This window comes from Xenopus laevis, chromosome 2L (assembly GCF_017654675.1).
Source record: "Xenopus laevis strain J_2021 chromosome 2L, Xenopus_laevis_v10.1, whole genome shotgun sequence".
Taxonomy (NCBI): domain Eukaryota; kingdom Metazoa; phylum Chordata; class Amphibia; order Anura; family Pipidae; genus Xenopus; species Xenopus laevis.
In genome coordinates this window covers 20,970,521-20,993,222 of record NC_054373.1, presented here as the reverse complement: position 1 = coordinate 20,993,222, position 22,702 = coordinate 20,970,521, and the positions used below count along the sequence as shown (strand labels likewise).

Below are 22,702 nucleotides of genomic sequence, written 5' to 3'. Positions count from 1 at the left end.
TTCAACCAATCAAAATTTATTCATAACATCGCATTTTCGATGAATGAAATCAACCCGAAAACTCAAATTGAATTTTAAAAACTCGAATGTCAGGAAGGCTGCAAACAACTCCAAATTGATCCCTGGACCTCAACCATTGACTTAAACATCAAGTCCGCAGGTTTTACGTGGCGAATAGTCGAATTTGGGTTCTTAAAGGACCAGAGTATGATAAATCTCGAAAAAAATCGAATTCAAATTTTTTAAAAGAAACTCTAATTGAATCTGAATAACTCCCTAGTCGAATTCGACAGTTTTTACCATAAAAAAAATTTGAAAACTCATTTTTCAATTCGGCCCTTGATAATCTGACCCTTAATTTTTATTGGAAGCAAAACCAGCCTTTTGCGATTTATTTTATGTTTACGTGATTTTCTAGTAGAGTTAAGGTATGAAAATCCATATTATGGAAAGATCCATTATCCAGAAAACCCCATACCTGTACAAACACTGTTGGCTCACAGTCACCTCCTGATCCGAGTTCCTTTCTGTCTGATTGCCCATGGCCGATCTTGGTAAATACAAATGTGATATTGTGCTTTGGTATAAATATTATTGAATCACTGAGCCTGCAAATGGAACATTTTAGTAGGCCTGAATATATCATCCTTTATATTTCCACCGATCTTGCCTAAGCCATTGATATTTTAAAGCATCAGACAGGAAGTGTGCAAGAAAAACTGCTTCCTCCATTCTCCATACATGAGAGCCTGCACATGAGTGTACATTACAACATTCATTAAGGGCTGTGTGTGTGTGTGTACATTTAATTATCTGCACGCAACACAGTAGAAGTAGATGATTATGGCAGATTATGATCCAGGCAGCTTTCCATAACATTACAAGCCAATAAAGACTACAAATGGGGGTCAATCAGTGAATTGTTATACAGTACGTCTGGTAAAAGGAGTCTGGTTCTTGGCTCCCGGGTTACGTTTATGTGTTTTACACTTTGTAGTTGCAGGGTTGTTTGTATATGAATATTGGGGTAGTTTTACATACAGGATTTCGACCCCTGTAACTCTCCTCTCTTGGCATTAAAGGGCAAGTCAACCCCAAAATAAAAGTTTGCCTGAGAAAAGAAAACCTAATTGTAAGCAAATTTGCAATATACATTTATTAGACGTTTCCTATGGTTTTTAAGTTATTTGCATATGTATTGCTACTTAAAGCAGCATGTACCCCTTTCTATTGTCTGCAATGGTGGCTCAGACTGTTGATACAATGTACCGTAAGACTGATTAACAGCCCTGTCTTTTCCTGGGACGACTAGAAATAGTTGACCCGGTTGCGTGACACTTGATAAAGAGACGTAATTAACAATACTATTTTTGTTATTCCACCCCACCCTGTTTTACAGCAACTGTGTATGCACTTCATTTGCACAAGAACAGTGCAAACAGTGCAAAACGGCCTCTCTCTCAAGTGCGTTATATTCAAAGCAGCATTACCTGTTCACTTTAGAAACATTAGTCGCTGGAGGGCACTATAATGTACCAATAGTATAAAGTAGTTTAATTGATTACAGGTGCAATGAGCCCAAAATATGCCCCCATATAAGGCAAAATACTAGGTACAATCTAATAGAAATGGGGTTGTACACAAACAGACCAAGCGGTATTGCAAAAAAAATGTATTTACTTGATCATAAGCATAATAAGTAATACTATGATGCAGTGTTGCCCTGCACTGGTAAAACTGATGTTTGCTTCAGAAACACTACTATTGTTTATATAAATAAGCTGCTGTGTAGCAATGGGGGCAGCCATTCAAAGGAGAAAAGGCTCAGGTTACACAGCAGATAAGCTCTGTAGAACATAATGGTGTTATCTGTTATCCACCATTTATCCTGTGCCATATAAGCCTTTTTTCAATTTCCGCCATTGCTATTCAGCAGCTTGTTTATATGAACGATAGTAGTAGTGTTTCTGAAGCAAACAGATCAGTTTTTCCAGTGCAGGGCAACACTACATGATATTTTCATTACTTTAAAACACTTACATTTTTTGGTGTTACTGTTCCTTTAAGCCACTTGCTGAGCTGCCTCATGCTTATAAAGTAAGCTATGTTCGCATACCTTAAAAATGTGTGATAAAATTGACAAGAATATCCTTCTCTGTTTTATGCAGCAAGCTTAGGGCATAAACATTATAGTGCAGAATATTGTACAAACCCAACCCTTGGCAAAAAGGATTAGCAGCGACTTATCAGTTAGCATTGAGAAAAACAAACAGAAATTCAAGTCAGGTAGAATTCCTTCTGTGTATTGTATAAGAGCTTCTGTCTATATTGCTGGGTAATTCTCATTCTATTCCTCATTTGCATATTCTTCCTATTTATTAATGAGTTATTACTACTCGTATGGGGAAATCAAGTTCAGCTGAATGTAATTATCATGTGTCATTTTCTCGTGGGGTGAGAAGGTGTGGCTAAGGGTAGGGGGTGTGTTGTGCTGGAAATAGTTACCCTGGTTATTAAGAGACGTAATTAGCAATACTATTTTTGTTATTCCACCCCACCCTGTTTTACAGCAACTGTGTATGCACTTCATTTGCACACGAACAGTGCAAAAAGTGCAAAACGGCCTCTCTCTCAAGTACTTTATATTCACAGCAGCCTTACCTGTTCTCATCTAACAGATTAGATTAGTGTACTCACTGAAAGAGAGAACACTTCGGCTGCATTGCAAAATGTGTAATTGTAGTCCTCATTCAATTTAAAGGATAATTACTTTATTTTATCCCTTTTTTTGTTTAAAGGGATTCTGTCATGATTTTTATGATTTAGTTTTTATTTCTAAATTACACTAACACTGCAAATCATTCACTCTACAATAAAAAATGTAATTCCTGAACCAGCAAGTGTATTTTTTTTTTTTAAGTTGTAATATTGGTCATAAGGTGCATCTCTGGTCATTTTGCCTGGTCATGTGCTTTCAGAAAGAGCCAGCACTTTAGGATGGAACTGCTTTCTGGCAGACTGTTGTTTCTCCTACTCAAAGTAACTGAATGGGGCAAATTCACTAAGCACCGAACGCTAGCGTTAATTCACTAGCGTTTGGCATTTTCGTTACTGCGCAAATTCACTAACGAACGCTGGTGTAGTTTCGCTAGTGTTACTTCGCACCCTTACGCCAGGCGAATTTTCGCTAGCGACGTAACTACGCAAATTCACTAACTTGCGCAGTGTACTGAACGCTACCTTTTACGCTAGACTTCCTTCGCCACCTTAGACCTGGCGAAGCGCAATAGAGTAGATAGGGATTGTTTCAAAAAAAGTCAAATTTTTTTCTAAGTCCCAAAAAACACTGGCGTGTTTTCTACATGATGGGTGATAGGCTGAAAAAGATCGAAAAATTTTTTGGGGCTCCCCTCCTTCCCCCCTACATTTCCTGACTCATGGCAACTTACCTAGACAGTGGGCACATGTGTAGGGCAAAATAAATTTTTTATTTGATGATTTGAAGCTTTTCTTGGCATTTGTAGTGCTGATACGTATTCCTCCATTGAAATTTGAATTTGGCGCCGTATGCAAATTAGCCTTCACTAGCGTAACTTCGCTTTACATAGCGAATCAACGCTAGCGCAACTTCGCAACCTTACGCTACCCCTGAGCGCAACTTCGGATTTTAGTGAATTTGCCCCTATGTGTCGCAGTGGGACCTGTATTTTTACTTTTGAGTTCTGGAGTGGTGAAATCACTCCTTGCAGTACAGCAGTAAAGAGTGACTGAAGTCACATGACTGGGGTCAGCTGGGAAACGGACACTGTCTAGCCCCATGTCTGATTTCAAAATGAAATCTAAAAAAATCAGTTTGCTCTTTTGAGAAAAGGATTTCAGTGCAGAATTCTGCTGGAGCAGCACTATTAACTGATGTATCCCTTTAAACTCGTAGCTACATTCTGATGTTTTATTTTAATTTGGCTCTCTTTCTTCAGGGCTATGCCCTACTTCTTTATATTGAGACCAAGGGATTGGGCTGTAGTGCTGCCCTGAGTTGAATGTCAGCAGACTGCACAACTGTTTACCCATGAGTCTAAATGCCCTCAGTTTAATTTTACTTACAATATTTTGCCACAAAATGCATCAGTAATAAGTAGACTTTTTGTATGATCATGGCCAGGCTTGACATAAAGAGCGCTCCACTTTCTCGCACAGTCATCATTTTAATATGGCAGTTTCCTATTGATTCAATCCAGAGTAGCTGTTGGCTGGCATAACTTGTTGATTGGCTTGGTTCTCACAAAGTGTATCAGTGATCAAACTACCCTTATGTCTCCAATCTAAAGACAAATGCAAGCCTCGTTGCACCCCGGCCTAATGTTTTTAAAAATTAGTGGTGAGTACAACTTTCCCTTGTTTGTTTTCCAATCTAAAGACAGTCATACACAGACCACTTTCCTAAATTCTCCAACCAGGTGGCCTAGAGTGCGTGCCGGATTTAAAGGAGAACTAAACCCCCTTTACCAAAACAATACAACCCCTTAACTGTCTGGCATTGGGCCCCCTCCCTCCCCACACTTTGCATTAGTTAAAAAATCTGGCCCTGAAATACAACGAAGTGGAGCTACACGGCGCCATCTTCTTCCACTTCGTATTATTTCATACACTGACACAAAGCCTGCGGGAGCATGCACAATTGGACCAAGTCAGGAATCTGCTTCAATGGCACATGCGCAATTTCGGCGTTGAGTTCCAAAAGAATACGAATCGGTGGAAGGTGGTGCCCTGGAGCTCCACTGCTCTGCATTTTGGGGTCAGATTTTAAGTTGTTTTTTTACTAATGCACAGTGAGGAGAGGGAAGGGGGGGGCAATACCAGGCAGTTAAGGGGGGCTTTTTGGTACAGGGGTTTAGTTATCCTTTAAAGCTAGTTCACCCTAGGCCACTCATACTCCCCTGCCGCACCCCACCTGCTCACATCTCCCCCAGTGTCAAAATCTCCCATCCAGTCCCCATCAGATGTGCCCAGCAGACGGAATGCTGCACCTGAACTCTGCCACCCAAGGCCCAGGCCTTTGTGACCTCCCCTTAAATTCTAGCTTGGCTGGAGTGCATAAGAGGCAACACTCAGTATGGACACCTACCTAATTTTCTGAATATTTCTTCTTCTTGTCTGTTCACTGATGCTCTGGTCGGCGTGTTCCATCCGCAGATGACATTTTGAAACTTGCCAGATCCCTAGTGCTTGGATATTTGTCAGGATCTGCAGGTTGGCATACAAATAAAGATTTTATCGGTTCATGTATGGTCCTCGTCATGTCCATGCACCTGTATGCTGGGTGCAATAAAATGCCTTCTGCATTACAAGCATGAGTACATTTGTGTTGTTTACACAACACTCACTAGTTCTCTGCAGCAATATAATGTTCTTATGTTTGTATATGCTTCAGTTCTTTCTTCTTTGCAGTTGAACTTTAGATTCTAGCTCAGGGGTCGGAAACCTTTACTATCAAAAGAGCCATTTTGCCCCCCTCTTCCACTAACGAAAAAGAGTCTGGAGCCGCAAAACATAACACAGTGTATAAACTTTTAAAAGTAGTCCTTTTTTTAATTTTAACTGTTACAACAACAGAATACAACAAACAGAAGTGCAGTGTGTATGTGTAGGCCTACTTTGAAATAAATTAAACACTAAATAGCCCTATTAAATGCTACTGAAGCTCCATGCTGATGATCTTCCTTCTCTTGTCTTAAGTGTGTGACCACAGTGAGGATCATTATGAAGCATCTTGCTGGGGCTTGGTCTTGCCTGTCACTCCTGGGACGTCTATACAGCCCTCGCACCTGCTGACGGCTTGCTGAGTGTACGACCGCGGTAAAATAACCGTTAACTTACCGCGGTCGCACACTCAGCAAGCCGTCCGCAGGTGTGAGGGCTGTATAGACGACGTGACAGGCAAAGCCACAAGACCGAGCCGCAGGATGAAGAGCCGCATGAGGCTCCATAGCCGCGGGATTTTCTACCCCTGTTCTAGCATAAAATAGGTATAATTTCCCCTTACTTCAGTAAACTAGAATATCAACCTAATACATACATACAAAGATTTCACTTTTTAAAAAATAAATTGTACTCGGTTTCACGTAAACAATCTTTCCTCTTTTGCTCTCATGGTTAGACTCCATTGTGTTCAACTGGTTCACAGCTTTGACCACTTTATAATGTACATGGATGTGTTAATAAATATAATGGTATAAAGGCTGGAGTGACTGGATGTCTAACAGAATATAACACTACTTCCTGCTTTTCAGCTCTCTTGGTTTCCAGGCAGTAACCAATCAGTGAGTTGAGGGGGTGCCACATGGGTCATATCTATTGCTTTTGAATCTGAGCTGAATGCTGAGGATCAATGGCAAACTCACTGAACAGTTATGTCCCATGTGGCCCCCTTTCAAGTCGCTGACTAACTCAGAGTTAGAGAGCTGAAAAGCAGGAAGTGGTGTTCTGGCTATTATGTTAGACATCCGGTCACTCCAGCCTTTATACATTACATTTTTGGCTAACTAACTATATCAGAAACATTTTTTATTTTGCACAGCTATCTATTTACCCAGTTTTTATTTTCACACTGAACTGTTCCTTTAACAAAAGGTGTTAATTTGTGCAACAATTGCAACTTTTTCCCCCGCAGCCGCATATGTGGCCCTAATGTGTAGCATTTCTAGCCTGCTTCCTGTTTGGCCTTAGTTGTCCTTTAAAGCAAAGGCAAAGATAATTCATATGCAAGCCTTTATGTAAATTCCCAAACCTATTTACATTTAAATGTTTACCTTTCAGGCTGGCTAATAAACAGGACCGGGAAGGCGCTTTGTCAGAAGCAGATATAATAGAGTTCCTCTCCTTGGAAAAGCTTGTCAATGAAAACAAATGCTTATGCCAGATAGTGAGTATCATTTTTCCATCATATAAACTTGTCTTGTTAGCTTGGTGGAATAGATCCTGTTTATGTGCTAGTTACCCTTTTTTCCTAAGACATCCCAGACCCCAAGTATAGGAAGCCGTATTTTTTGTTCTATCTTTCTGGGCCTTATGGGGTATATTTATCAAAGAGTGAAGTAAGAGATGACCAGAGTCCTCTAGAGCAGCGATCCCCAACCTTTTTTGGCCGGGGACCGGTGTAGAGCCAAATTTTTTTTGCAAGGGTCGGCATCCAATTTGGCACGGCACGTTAATTGGTCACTAGTCCCGGCGGCCCAGTTCAAGGCCCGGCGGTTGGGGACCCCTGCTCTAGAGTGAAATTTCACCTTTTCTCCATTCATTTCTATGGGATTTTGAAAGGCGTATTTATCAAAGGATAAACTTTCACTTTCAGCCATGGATAAATACTCTTTTAGAAATCCCATATAAATGAATGGAGAGTGGCGAACTTTCACTCTAGAGAGGACTGTGGCGATCTCTAACTTCACTCTTTGATAAATATACCACTAAGTGTTTCGAGATATTTTGTACTCCAAATATTTATATACAAGTTCCTTTCCTCTGTTTCTTAAAAATCTATTTCTGTCTTCAGCAATAGACTTGTGGGCAACAAATACTGCTTTTATTAGCAGTTACAATTACAAGTAACTTTAAATCCACTGATTCTTTCTAATATTCATCTATTTTTATTAGGTAATTTGGGCAGGGGTGGGGTTAGATGCCTTTTAAACATTTAAATGTCACTTTCAGTTCATTATAACAAAACTGTGTAGGGTGGGATTTTGCATTCTGCTGTAAAATATAGAAAAACCAGTGAGCAATGCAAGATCCTTAGTATCTCTGTCTTTAGGAGCCCTGCTCAGCAGCCATCGGCCATGGGAAAAAGATCGATAAGTCCATAAAAAACGGCTTAAACTGGTTGTTACGTGTCATAGCAAAAGACTTTGAAGCATTACATGAGCGTATTCTGAAAGAAACAGCAGAACAACGAGCACAAGAGGAGCAGGACAAGAGGGAAAGAGCAGAGAGAGTGAAAAGGCTCCGGGAGGAGAGGTATGATCTGTGTGTTGCCTTCCCATCATTTCTGCTCCTGAGTCACAATCATCGCAAAATAACTTCTTTTCCAGGCAGGGTACAATGTTTTTAAAAGAGAACTAAAGCTTAACAGAAGTAGGTTAGAAATGATTCACATTATGTTTTGGGGTTCTGTGTAGGGATCATCATTATCATTCTGTATCAGCCCAAAGTAACCACAGCCCGTTAGCAGTAAAGATCTGTGTCTCCAAAGATGCCCCAGTAGCTCCCCATCTTCTTTTCTGCTGATTCACTACACATTCTCTGTGCTGCTGTCACTTACTGAGCTTAGGGACCCACTCACAATTTAAAAGCCTCGGCTTATATGACAGGTGAACCTCATTTTCTGCTTAATGATTTGGGAAAACCACTAAGCTCAGCTTCTCAACAGCTGCTCAGAGTAGAGTCCTGTCCCAATTCAGACCCCTGCTTCCACAATCTGATTTGGACCCATACACTCACATTTAGGGTTGTTACCTTTTCAAAAAAAATTTACCGGGCAGTGGTGGGGGTGGGAACTAAAGTGGCACGTTGTGATGCAAAAAGGGGCGGGCCACTGGTCATGCTGCAAAAGGGGGTGGGGCCACATTGCGCAATGGCCAGAAGACGAAGAAAAGGAAAGTTTCCACCAGAGGGCCAAGGGCTTTTGTTAAGAGTATTACAAATTACCGGCAACTACATTGGCGGTAAATTTGTAATACCAGCCTTGGCAGGTGTTTTACCTGCTAGGCCGGTAAAATACCGGCCTGTTGGCAACCCAACCCACATTGACAGGAACATTAGATTTTGGAAAAACACAGTTAAAGTTTGTTAAAGAACCAACATTTCAGCCAAATTAAATGAACACATTTTAAGTAAGTCAATTGATGTACCAAACACACACACACACTCTCTCTCTTTATATATGAATATATGTATTTAGTTTAACCGTAAGAAATTGTGGCTATTTACCTATTGTCCTATTTATAATCTTCATTCACATCATTTACAGAGAAGAAAAAGAAAAGGAAGAAGCAGAAAGAGAAGGGAAGCAGGAAATTGTTGAGGACAAGTCCATTCCAATGGTCAATCCCTTCCAGCCTATATCTGCTGTTATCATTGAGGTATGGTATATGAGTATAGTGAGGCTCTAACTGCAGCTTAATTTTCTGGAAAATTCATATTCTGTCTTCAGCATAAAGCTGCAGAGTTTAAAGGAAAACTATACCCCCAAAATGAATACTTAAGCAACAGATAGTTTATATCAAATTGAATGACATATTAAAGAATCTTACCAAACTGGTACATATTAAAGAATCTTACCATATATATATATACTGTATTTAAGTAAATATTTCCCTTTTACATCTCTTGAACCACCATTTCGTGACTCTATCTGTGCTGCCTCAGAGATCACCTGACCAGAAATACTACAACACTAACTGTAACAGGAAGAAGTGAGGAAGCAAAAGGCAGAACTCTGTTAATTGGCTCATGTGACCTTACATATGGTTTGTATGTGTGCACAGTGAATCGTACCATCTCGGGGAGCGGCCCTTATTTTTTAAAATGGCAATTTTCTATTTATGATTACCCAATGGCACATACTACTAAAAAAGTATATTATTATGATAATGGTTCATTTACATGAAGCAGCTGTTTTACTCAGTATCTTTTAATAGAGACCTACATTGTTTGGGGGGTATAGTTTTCCTTTAAATAATATGTGCTTATTTGAAAGTATGATCTTATCATATACTGCACTCCATTGTAAGGGCAATGCCAATCGTAGATTTTTTTTTTTTTTTTTTAACATACAAAGTTCACTTGATGACACAACTCTGAAGCACAAGTATCGTATAGAACCGAAAGAATGAAATCAATTGATCTTTATTGTACCCATAATAATTACCTCACTCATATGATATCAGTCAGGATACTTAGTCATAGACATGATCAAATGTCTCTCGCTTTTTATTTCCTGCACTGGGTCTCCTGGCTATAACAGTTACAGAAATACAATAATTATTAGTTTAAATTTAAAGCTTGCTTAAAATTAGACCGACTTTCGTTAAGCAGAATTTGACTGAATTTCCCTTTAAATAGCTCTGCTGTTTGTTTGCCATATGAGATCAGGTTTTCATATATCCCCTCCAGCAGGCCTGCTTTTTCTTTCTTAAGCTTCTGCTTTAATATGTTCTCCCTACTGCAGTGGCATAAATGGAAAATATAGTTACAGATAACTGTTGATATGATTTTTTTTTAAACACAGTTAGAGAAAAGGCCGACCTGCTGTGTTTTGCATGTGCGGATCTGTTTTTTCTCTAGGAGAAAACAACTAGGAGCAGATTTATTAAGTGTCAAAGTCAAAACTCTCAAATTCGAATTGTGAATTATCCAAACTCGATCCAAGTTTTTAATCGAATTTCGAGATTTATCATACTGTAGCCCTTTAAGAACTCAAATTCGACTATTTGGTGCCTAAAACCTGCCGATAACTGTATTCAGTCAATGGGAGAGGTCAGGGGATCAATTTGGTGATGTTTGTAGCCTTCCTGTCATTCAAGTTTTTTTACGGACAAAAAAAACCTCAAATCGAGTTTTTTAAATTGGAATAGGGTTTTAATAAAATAAATCGAATTCGATTCGAGTTTTCGTGTCGTTTAAATTTGTTATAGTTTAGAAAATTTGATGTTATTACTACATTTCGACTAGTGGAATTTCGAATTTATGGGAGTTTAAGGGAGTTAAATTCGACCCTTGATAAATATGCCAATAGCATAAAGCTGGGTAGATCCGCTCATTTATTGATGATCTGGTCCCAATATGGCTACCGATGTGCTGTGCCAAATCAGGCTAGGGCCAACGATTGGATCATACACAGAGGCCTATAGAGACCAAACAGATGAAGGCCGCATAAAAATGCCAATATAATTCTCGTCTTGACTCCTGGCCAATTTGGAGATAATGAATCCGCAGCTTTTTATAGACCCACGTATGGTCGGCTTTCGGCATGACGGTATGGCTGTCAAATGGTCATCAGCAAACACCCTCATCAGGCCACACAGGGCGTTTTAAGGGGATATTTGGTCGCCTCGTTTTTGCAGCGACCAATCTCCCCAAACGCCTTGCCTGACTCTGCGCCGGCTAAAATGAAAAAAAAAAAAAAAAACGCAGGCTGTAATCACACGCGTCGATTCGTTTTCCGAAGTTTTCAGAGTCAGGGAAGGCGTTTGGGCAAAACGCCCGGTGTGGACTTACCCTTAGGCTTGCCATAAAGATTAAACTCTTCTTGTCTAGAGAGGTAGCCAAGTGGAGCTTTGTCTAATTTTCCACCTACATGCTTGGCCAAGTTGAGCTGGTTGCCTTTGGCCTGTCAGGAGAGGACCATATCAATGTAGACCAATAGATAACTGCCTGTTTTTTTTTGCTCAGATATTTGTCATGGAGGCAATTAGGGAGGGCCCATACATGCCAGCTTAGTCTGAATAAGGTGAATCCACATCTTAAATCCGCATCTTAAATCTGCTAAATATAACCCATAGCAACCAATCGGTGATTAGCTTTTATCAGCCAGCTATAGGTTGAACACTTAAAGCAATCATCTTACCATGGGTTACTGTCCAGGTGTAAATTTGCCCTGCTGAAATTGAAAAATCTATTCTAATCCTAGAATGAAGAGAAAATCCGTAAAGAAAAGGAAAAAAAGAGACCGAAAATGCAGACTAAACAAAATGGAGTCGGCATTGCACTAGAGTCTAAAGAGGAGGAAGACCAAATGGAGACTGGAAGTGAAAGCAGCCAAAACAGCAGGACACCGAGGGACAACGATCTGCTGGAATCCTACAAAGATGCTTTGGTTCAAAAACTAGAGGAAGACGACAAAAGTTTAGACACTGAAAAAGAGGATTCAGGTACGTCATTATTTATCTTTAAAGGAAAACTATACTCCCAAAATGAACACTTAAGCAACAGATAGTTCATATCATATTAAGTGGCATATTAAAGAATCTTGCCAAACTGGAATATATATTTAAGTAAATATTGCTGTTTAATTCTCTTGCCTTGAGGAGCCACCATTTTGTGATGGTCTGTGTGCTGTCTCAGAGATCACCTGACCAGAAATGGCACATACTACTAGAAAAGTATATTATTATGAAAATGGTTGATTTACATGAAGCAGGATTTTACAAATGAGCTGTTTTATGCAATATCTTTTTATAGAGACCTACATTGTTTGGGGGATATAGTTTTCCTTTAACTTCATCACTTGCTTTGATCTCCAGTTAGTACTAAGCCCTTTGTTTGTGATTTAACTGGAGTATTATTGTTTTTATCAGGCTAAATTCCATTTTTACATACTATAACACTTCTGTGTAATTTGTTCATGACTCGCACACCTTTCTTATCTCTATAACCCTCACCAGGCAGGAACTGCTTTATCTACCAAAGGGAAACAAGGAAGTCAAGTGAATGGATGACGTAGTTTCAGTGTGACTTGGGAGGGAGGCCCTTTTAGAATAGGGAAATGAGCAAGGTGTCTACCGTTGCAGCTAGTTAGCATCTCCATTCATTAGAAACAAACATATTTCTAGCCAGCTGTAAGACGCCGCTACTAATTTCAACATAGTTGGGTCTTAAAATAAAACATTGCAGTGACGTTTCTCTGCCAATTAAAGCTAATAAATTTAAATTTAATCTGTAGAATTACTGTTGAATTGTATAAACAAGTGGGTAGTTTAATATCATGCCGATCTTATGGCCAATAAGAGATAACAATTTTGTTGATCCATATGTAGAGATAGTTCATACACCCAGCTTGAAGTTGGTTTTCCATAGACAGACTATTTGGAAATTTCCCATTTGGATCTTGAATTAAATGCCCTTCTCTTCTGTCTTTATCAGATGCCAGTGACACCAGCAACTGTACTTGCTTATACTTACCTTCTTGCACAGAGCGTATATCTTATTTGGCTACAATTCCTGAAGTTTCCTCGTGAGGCGACTTCGGAAGTCGAACGCTGCGAGTGCATTGGTGCTGGCGTTTTTTCATTATAGCAGGGGGAAGGCAGTTCAGGGAGATTGTTGCCCCGCAGAAGAGGCGATTAGTCGCCCAGCAACAAATGTTCTCTTCTTCAGGCAAATAATCTCCCCAAAATGCCTTCCCACGTCAAGAATTAGAATCACCAGCAGGGTGGCATACGTAGAGCTTTGTTTTCCAAAGTCGCCAGAAGTAGCAAAAAGCAGCTTATTGTCTCATGAACCAACGTTAGGCAACTTCGGAAATCTGAAGCGATTCGAATTCTTGCCCAGGGGAAGGCATTGTGGGGAGATTAGTCACCCGAAGAAGAGATGTCGATGGGCGACTAATCTCCCCCAAGTCTTCACGTCTGCCACCAGCCTTAGGGTGGTAGGAGACGGGGAGAATAGTTGCCCAGCGGCAATTCTTCTCTGCTGTGGGCGACTAATCTCCCCAAATGCCTTCCCACCGGCAAGAATATGAATCGCTGGCGGGATGGCATACGAATCGCTTCGGATTTCCAGCAACAAGCTACAAAATGCCCTGCCATAGACAATACTGAGAATTGCCTTACCAAAGCCAGTCATCAATATTGTTTATTTTGTAGCCATGACAAGTAGATACTACTAGAAGCTCTATGTGTCGTCACTAGTGATGGGCGAATTAATCGCCAGGCTTGGCTTTGCGGTGCATTTCCGCATTTTGCCACCTGCGAATCATTTCGTAGGTGGCAAAACATTGACTTCAATGCATTGCACAAATTTTTTGGAGTTTCCTGCCAGATATCAATCGGGGAAGCCCGTTGGAGGGCCCCATATAAGGGCCAATAGGCCGTTTTTATGGCCACCTTTACTCACTGGAGCTCGTTTATAAACACTGGACAAATTTGCACCTGGGCAGTAACCCATGGGAACCAATTAAATATTTGCTTTCACTGTTCAACCGGCAGCTGGCCAAGAAAAGCCAGTCACTGATTAGTTGCTATGTGCAAATTTGTCCAGTGTTTATAAATGAGCCCCACTGACTGCATCATGCTATAATTTAATCCTACCGTAACTTGAACCAGTGTGAATTCAGTTTTTTTTTGTTTTGTTTTTTTAGCACAAAGCAAGAAGAAACCAAAAAAGCTTAAATTAAAAAGAAATCACAAAGTTGAACCTGTCAGTATTGAAGAAACCAACCCAAAGACCCCATCTCCGCCGCCACCTCAATTACCTGGTGAGTAAAGAAGTCTATAGCCTGCACTGTCTGGGAGAGGAATTCTGCACAAACGCTGCCATGTTACACTCTTCATATCACTACAAAAGGACCATCTTATTCCTTCTATCACATTTATATCCACACTGATTCTTTCATTTCTCTGGGTTTTATGGAAATCTTTGCTTTCCTTTTAGCCTGCTATGCAAGAGAACCAGCCTAGTTTCTGATGCAGAACTTAACACTGTGTGGTTAAATGATATGTCGGAGTATCAGTAGCAGCTGCTGTTGTCACACTTCGGACATTTTCATACTCATCTAATAAAAGACTACAATAATGACCAGTAATTTTGAATGTACAATTTAACAGTCTTGTATTTTTTAGTTATTTTATGCGTATTTATTCATTTTACTTGTGATGGATGCAGTATTTTTATATCCGTATATCAATGTTTTGCTTTAAGGAGAAGGAAAGTCTGTTTGCACTTGGGGGTGCCAAATGTTAGGCACCCCCAAGTGATTGTGTTGACCTGAAACCTTGGGCTGGTGCTCCTATTGGTGGAAAACTGCAAGGGCCCAGGGTTTTTCTAGCAAGCACCACGGAGAGATCCTCTTTCGTCTGCTTCTTTCTTTAAATTTCACCGGGTAAACGCATGCGCAGTAGAACGAAAAAGCTGACTTTTTAGTTAAAGTTCAGCTTTTCGTTCTACTGCGCATGTGCAACTGCGTGAAGAAAGAGAAAGCAAGAAGAGGATTGTTCCGAGGTGCTCACTGGTGGCTGGTGCCGTTTTCTGCCGATAGGAGCACCGGCCCGGGGTTTCAGGTCAATACAATCATTTGGGGGTGCCTAACATTTGGCACCCCCCAAATGCAAACAGACTTTCCTTCTCCTTTAAAAAATTGCAAAATACAATCCCTAGTATGCTGCAGTTTACCTCCTACATCATGACTGGGGTGGGGGAGGGCTGTTGCTGCCATATAGGCAAACAGGCATATTTTGCTACTTAAAGCCTGAAACCATTAATTATTTTAAACATGCAAATTAAACATCAAAAAAGCTGCTCTTTAGGATTTAGGACTATTAATGTTACACAAGATTAAGGGCTTAGCTCATTTGTCAAAGGTCAAGAGGTTTTTTTTTTTTACCTCAAATAAACTTGAATGACAAAAAACTGATTCTGCAAGTTTGAGTCCCGCAACCCAAAAACTCAAATTAATCAAGTTTCTGGCGAAAAAAACTCACATCATTCAAATCATTTTTGAGTTTTCGAGCAAAACCCTCAGAAAAAAACATCAAACATCAAACAGTCTGGTAACATCTTCAAATGGTTTAAGAGACCTCTGCCATTGACTCCTACATGACCTCAACAGGTTTTAAATGGTGTATTTTTGGATCATAGCTATTTCCAGTGTCGGGATATAATAAATCTGGAATATTCATGTTTTTGACCAAAAAATACAACTCGAAAAATCGAATTAGACCTTAATAAATCTGCCCCTTGCTGTTAGTCAAAGCAGAGCAGTGCCAAATGCTGAAGGTTTCCAGTATAAATTGATGGAACTCAATGGCATTATGGAAGAGAACCCCAAAACATCAGGTGTTGGAGGGGAGGAGAATGAGCAGATCTGTGTGGGGCCTTTTTTGATTGCAAATGGCTGCTGCTCATGTCACATACAGAAGTAGCTCTATACATTGAAAATCGAATTTAAACGTATGCTAGTGTTAAGTTTGTATTATGTATCAATAGTTCAGTTGTTTCAGACTATGGTTGTACAAAGATTGTGTGAACTACATTTTTGATTTCTCTCCCCTTTTATAGTCGGCTGGGGAACCCCCAAAGTTACTAGACTTCCAAAACTTGAACCTCTCGGAGAAACACATCATAATGGTAATTTTAAGAATAAAAGGCCAATCCTTCTATCCGTTTTCTGTTTCTTCGCATGCCGCTCACTTTCTACTTTGCATGCCAGTCACAGATTCTCATTAACCATTAACACTTTGAGGTTTTTCACTAACACCCTGGATGATTGCCTTAAAGCCCCGCCATGTTGTCAGTTCATCTCCAGTATCATTTCATAACAACCTGTTGTGCAGCTTCCATTCTTTACAAGCCTTACAGCTGGGGTATTAAAATGGCATTAAAGGAGAAGGAAAACTACAGAAGCAGTTTATTGCCAATAGATTAGCCACAATAGTACAAGCTATAACCCTATATTAATTCTGCAGAATGCTTTACCGTACCTGAGTAAACATCTCTAGAATTTGTCTCTGTTTGTTTAGGATAGCAGCTGCCATATTGGCTTGGTGTGACATCACTTCCTGCCTGAGTCTCTCCCTGCTCACTCATAGCACTGGGCTCAGATTACAGCAGTGAGGGGGGGAGGGAGGGGGAAGAGGAGCAAACTGAGCATGCTCGAGGCCGTGCCCTGGAGGTTTAAGCTGAATACAGGAAGTCTGATACAGAAGCCCATGAGTACAGAATAGAAGGAAAGAAATGTGGTGTTTCTTTTGACAGAGGACTCAGAGCTGCATTACTTTGATGATTTACTGGTATATTCATATAGACCTTTCTGATAAAGCTTACTTACTTTTTACCTTTCCTTCTCCTTTAAGAGATTGTTGAAGGTCCCTGTTACTTCTATAAACTTGTTGAGATATCGGGGAGTGTCAACTTTTTTTTTCTGTAGAAAGCAACTTCCGGATCTGCATTGCCAACCTGTTACCAGAGCAGTGCATAGGGCTACATAGGATATGGACTGTACTGCATTACGTTAGAACCAATGTCAGTAATTCTGAGGCCTTGCTTACTGACTACACCGTAGCCTGTCACCAGCATCTGCCATACTGCTCCTTATTTCAAAGGAAACACCTACAGTTGTTACCATATGGTCCTGTCCTTACATGTGAAATGTTTTCCAACATTCAGATTTGTGATGCAAAATCTAGGGATGCACCAAACCCCCGAATCCTTCATAAAAGATTTGTCTGAACCCCGAACCGAATCCTAATTTGCATATGCAAATTAGGGGTGGGAAGGGGAAAAAATGTTTTACTTCCTTGTTTTGTGACAAAAGTAACTCAATTTCCCTCCCGCCCCTAATTTGCATATGCCTGGCAGAAGAATTCGCCCGAATCCTGCTAAAAAAAAAGGCCGTATCCCGAACCGAATCCTGGATTCAGTGCATCCCTAGTAAAATCAAATTGGTCAAGGGCCAGAAATCTTTCACTAGACAATGTACATAGACTTTTGTACTTCACTTTGTAGAAATAACTATTAGGTTTGTGTAAAATAAATCAGTGTTGCTTTAGTAGTCCACGCCTGAGGCATTTTTATTGATCTTAATTAGAATATGATCCAATATGAACATGCAGAGTATCCCATGCACACATTTAAAGCTTTGTTTAGAGATTTCAAGCCATTGCCTCTGTTATAAGGTTCAGAAAAAGGACTGAGAGCGATGCATTAGGCTGGGGGCACTTATGGAAATGCCAAGGATGCCAACATTCAAAGTAGAAATAAAGTATCACAACATGTTTCGGCACATTTGCCTTCATCAGGTGCATAATGCAGGTCTATCGGTTTTTATGTTTTGAGGTGCATAATGGACCTGATGAAGGCGAATGTGCCGAAACATGTTGTGCATGTTTTACCTGCAATAAAAACGAAAAGATGATTTGAATATATGACGTATTTTCCGGGTGATACTTTTTTACTACTTTCCATTTCTAAAAACATTACAGCAGATCTATTGGTTTTTATGTTTTGAATATTCGCCTTTCATTTGCCGCAACCCTTCACTTAAAGGGCATGTATAGGCAAAAAATTTAAATCCCATTTTTACTTTCTTTAATGAAAAAGAAACCTATCTCCAATATACTTTAATTAAAAAATGTGTGCTGTTTTTATAAGAAACCTGACTGTATGCAATGAAATTCTCCCTTCATTTACTGCTGTGAATAGGAATTGTCAGACGGTCCCTAACTGCTCTGAAGGGAAACAATCATACTTATGAACAGCAGGGGGAGCCCCCGCCTTACTCCCAGCCATGCAGAACTCAAACAGCTTTGTTTGTTTCCCTGTAGAGCAGTCGGCGACTGTGTAGAGATTTGTAATGATTTTATTTTTGCCTTTATATCCCCTTTACTGTTTCCAACTCCAGCTGCAGGGACAAAGATCATGGAGCCAGATTTAAACAGATAAACTGTGATTCTATTTGGAGGATTATTTTGCTGCAGTCACTGGTTCTGCAGAGTTGGAGAAAGTTTGTACTAAACAATACAAAAACTATAAAATCCACATTAGATTACATGACAACACAGGACCCAGTGCAGTCTGCATATTCTGATTATGAATCAGTCTTGCTGTATCGGCTTCTGGCAGATATTATTTGACTTGTGCTGTTTTGATAATTTATGATGATCCCTAAGCAGACCACACTGAGCATGTGCACAGTCTTGGTCTTGCAAAGATGTTTAACAAAGTTACAAGATGGTGACCCCCTGTGGCCAACTTTGAAAGCATAAATTATTTGTTTGATTAGGCTTGTGGTGCAGTAAGTTTATGTTTAGTATACATAATACAGCATTTCTAGCCTTATTCTATTTTGGATTGTACTTCCCTGCCCTGTTCCTATCAACCAGAAAACAGGTAAATGCTAATACTGTATTTAAACTATTTCTATATTTTATGGCTTCTATTTCTGTTCAGACACTGCCCTATTCAGTTTCTCATTGAAGCCATGGCACGGTTGCTGGGGTATGTGGGGTCCTATCCGTTCCAAACTGTTTAAAAAAAAAAAATGAAAAGAATAAAAAAACCAAGGCTGTGCTGTGTGTGCATAGCCAGTTAGGCATTGTATCGGTATCCATGGCTCAACAGTGTTGCTCATAGGACTTTTCACTAGCAGAGAACTCACCTTGGCTATAATAGGATGCTGGAAGTCAGAATATTTATCTTCTTTTTAGCCAAGTTTGAATTGTAATGTACTGGTGATTTGATTTAATTTAGTGTCCTGATCTTTTACCATTTGTTTATATCCTTAATTTTCTTGCGTCTCGGAACATCCACTAATCCGTTCCATTCCGCTATGCTTGCACTTTTTAGTTTTTTTTCTTCTCTCCTTTCATTCTGATTTATGATCCAAAGCCTTATTCGAGCTTTGCAAAGAGACTTTCGCTCTGCATTCTACAAGTAATGTCTAATCTGGGGTTTGCTACTCACCACTCTACACCAATAGAGAAATGATCCATTCTAATTAATCATTACATCTCATCCCCATCCAGCTATTATACCTCCATTTGGACCAAGTTACTGTTAATGCAACCGTGTTCTTGCTGTTTATTCCTAAACTAGATTTTTACGGGAAGCCACTACCTCCGCTGATATTACGACAAAGACCCAACAGTGATACCCATGACATCATTTCTTAAAAACAGGAATGTTCCTCGAGGACTGCAATATATTGATGGGGTTACACAGCAGTATTTTATTCTTTTCATATAAAGGAAATACTCAACCGTGGAACAGTTTTCTTTCTCAAATGTCCCAGCCTCTGAGGTTGGTTCTTCTGCCTTAAAACGTTTCATGGTTGACAGCTCAGCTGTTGGAGGAAGCACATTTTTATAGGTCAGAACTCAAAAGAAGAGGATGGACTGAAAACGGTTGTGGTACAGGTTATTATAAAACAGATGTTCTGTTTCATATCAGATTTGTAAGTTCTGATATTCCTGATTGGGAGAGATCTGCTGTGGACATATGCACCTAGGCAGTATCTAAGTCAAAACACTAAGGCTGATGCAAAATAAATTTATTGCAGGTATGGGATCTGTTATCCTGGAAACCCTGTATCCAGAAAGCTCTGAATTATGGAAAGACTGTCTCCCATAGACTCCATTTTATCCAAATAACCCAAATGTTTTTAAAATGATTTACTTTTTCTCTGTAATAATAAAACAGTAGCTTGTACTTGATCCAAACTAAGATATAATTAATCCTAATTGGAAGAAAAACCAGCCTATTGGGTTTATTGTATGTTTACATGATTTTCTAGTAGACTTAAAGGGGATGTAAAGGCAAAACATAAAATTCCATTTTCACTTTCTTTAATGAAAAAGAAACCTATCTTCAATATACTTTAATTAAAAAAAGGTACCGTTTTTATAAGAAACCTGACTGTATGCAGTGAGATTCTCCCTTCATTTACTTGCTCTGACTGCCGCTGATAGGAAACTTCAGATGGTCCCTAACTGCTTTCAAACAGCAGGGGGAGGGATCTCCCAGAACTGGAGCAGCTTTGTTTGTTTCCCTGTAGAACAGCTGCGACCAAGTAGAGATTCATATCTGCAGCAGTCAGAGCAAGTAAATGAAGGGAGAATTTCACTGCATACAGTCAGGTTTCTTATAAAAACTGTACAGATTTTTTAATTGAAGTATATTGAGGATAGGTTCCTTTTTCACTTTAAGTAAAAATGTTTTTTTATTTTTGCCTTTACATCCTCTAAAATGTTTCCAACTCCAGATGCAGGGACAAAGATCATGGAGCCAGTTTTAAACAGATAAACTGGGATTCTTTTTGGGTAATATGTTGCTGCAGCCACTGGTTCTGGCAAGTTGGAGAAAGTTGGTATTAAACAATACAAAAAATGACAAAAGCCACATTAGATTACACGACAGTGCAGTCTCCATATTCTGATTATTAATCGGTCTTGCTGTATCGGCTTCTATGGCTGATATTATTTGACTTGTGCTGTTTTGATCATTTGTGTCAAAGGTCTTGGTCTTGCAGAGATGTATAACAAAGTTACAAGATGGTGACCCCCTGTGGCCAACTTTGAAAGCATAAATCATTTGTTTAATTAGGCTTCTGGTGTAGTAAGTTTATGATTAGTATACAAAATATAGTATTTCTACCATTATTCTATTTTAGACTTTAGTTTCCCTTTAAGGAATGAAGATCCAAATTACAGAAAGATCAATTATCTGGAATACCCCAGGTTCCGAACATTCTGGATAACGGGTCCTATACCTGTACTTCATACTGTTTGAAATATACACGCAGTGTGTTTGAAATGTGTGTGTGTGTGTGTGTGTGTGTATATATAATGTACATTTTTATGCATATATATTTTATATAGTGTGGCTAATTACGCATGGCATGTACACTTTCTTATTGTATTTTTACAGTGAGCCCCCTTCTTTAGCATTTACAGTCTATAGGGAAATGAACAACAGCAGCCTGGCACAGTGCTGTACATTCTGTCACTGGAGAAATTAAATCCACTTCTTAAAGGGGTTGTTCACCTTTAAATTAACTTTTAGTATGATGTAGAGAGGGATATTCTGAGACAATTTGCAGTTGTTATTTTTTATTATTTGTGGTTTTTGAGTTATTTAGCTTTTTATTTGAATAAGAGACTGGAATATGAATAGGAGAGGGTCTGAATAGAAAGGTGAGTAATAAATAGTAGCAATAAATAAAAAATAAATTAAATACAATATTGTAAATTAAAGCAAGGCCATGAAAATGACTCCACTGCATCATGTGAGACACTGCAGCATATTTACAGTATGCCTAGTGCTGGCTCAACTTCGGAGTTCCTACCTGCATTCTTGGTACATCTAATAAGAACCTAGAGTTATATCCTGCTGCTGAGTGCTATACCCTCTGCCAGGGCCATCAGATGGACACGGGGTATAAGTGGCCCGGTCCTGAAGGGGGGCCCGGCAGTGCTGAACTATTCGAAAGAGCCGGGCCCCCTTGACAGCGCCGAAGCCGAGCCGCCTCCTTTCGAAGTGCCGAAAAAGCCGAACAGCCAAAGTCCCAAAGCGTCAAAAAGACCTGAAGTCATGAAAACAGGTGAAACTGAAGTCCTGAAGCGTCGAAAAGACCAAAAATCACGAAAGGAGGCGAAGTTGAAGTCCTGAAGCCACGAGTTCAATTCCTCTGAACACCAATGTGTGTATTTTTTAATCCCCTGCCAACCATTGTATTATTTTAACTCTATAGGCCCCTGCCACCAATGTTTTTTTTTGTTTTTTTTTAAATATTCTTTGGAGCGCCAATTTTTTTTTAACTTGTATGGTGGGCCCTGGTACCAATGCTTTTTTTTTTTATTTTTTATTTTTTAAAAAAAAAAACTTTTATGGGGGGCCCTGCCGGCAATATTTTTTTAAACTTATAGGGGGGCCCTGGTCCCAAATAGCTTTTTATAACGTGTGTGTGTGTAGGAGGGGTTACCTTTTTTAGCGCTGATGTGATTTCTAACGGCGGCCCTGCCCTCTGTAAACCTGCAGAGAAATCGCTACTACTTAAATGGGTGGTTCACCTTTTTTAGTATATTCTAGAATGACCAGTTCTAAGCAACTTTTCAATTAATCTTTATATTTTATATATTTTTTAATCATTTGACTTCCTCTTTTTGCAGCTTTCAAATGGGGGTCACTGAATAAATAACTCAAAAACAACAAATTAAAA

The 22,702-nt window shown here is 39.5% G+C and overlaps 1 protein-coding gene across 7 annotated transcripts in view; it reads left to right on the top strand.

Annotated features, from left to right (window-relative positions):
- The window catches only part of arl13b.L (ADP ribosylation factor like GTPase 13B L homeolog), a 44,196-nt gene extending 24,028 nt beyond the window's left edge, over positions 1-20,168 (top strand). For 4 of the 7 annotated variants that reach the window (XM_018245978.2, XM_018245977.2, XM_018245976.2 and 1 more), the window contains 7 exons: positions 6,817-6,922; positions 7,808-8,010; positions 9,023-9,134; positions 11,684-11,924; positions 14,132-14,248; positions 16,048-16,116; positions 19,582-20,168. In XM_018245978.2, the coding sequence (XP_018101467.1) occupies positions 6,817-6,922; positions 7,808-8,010; positions 9,023-9,134; positions 11,684-11,924; positions 14,132-14,248; positions 16,048-16,116; positions 19,582-19,658 (925 nt within the window). In that variant the 3' untranslated portion in view covers positions 19,659-20,168. Of the gene's footprint in view, positions 1-6,816; positions 6,923-7,807; positions 8,011-9,022; positions 9,135-11,683; positions 11,925-14,131; positions 14,249-14,424; positions 14,569-16,047; positions 16,117-16,508; positions 16,595-19,581 lie in introns of those variants that run through there. The other 3 variants (XM_018245982.2, XM_018245981.2, XM_018245983.2) reach the window with 3 other exon arrangements.
- Positions 20,169-22,702: the final 2,534 nt, after the last annotated feature.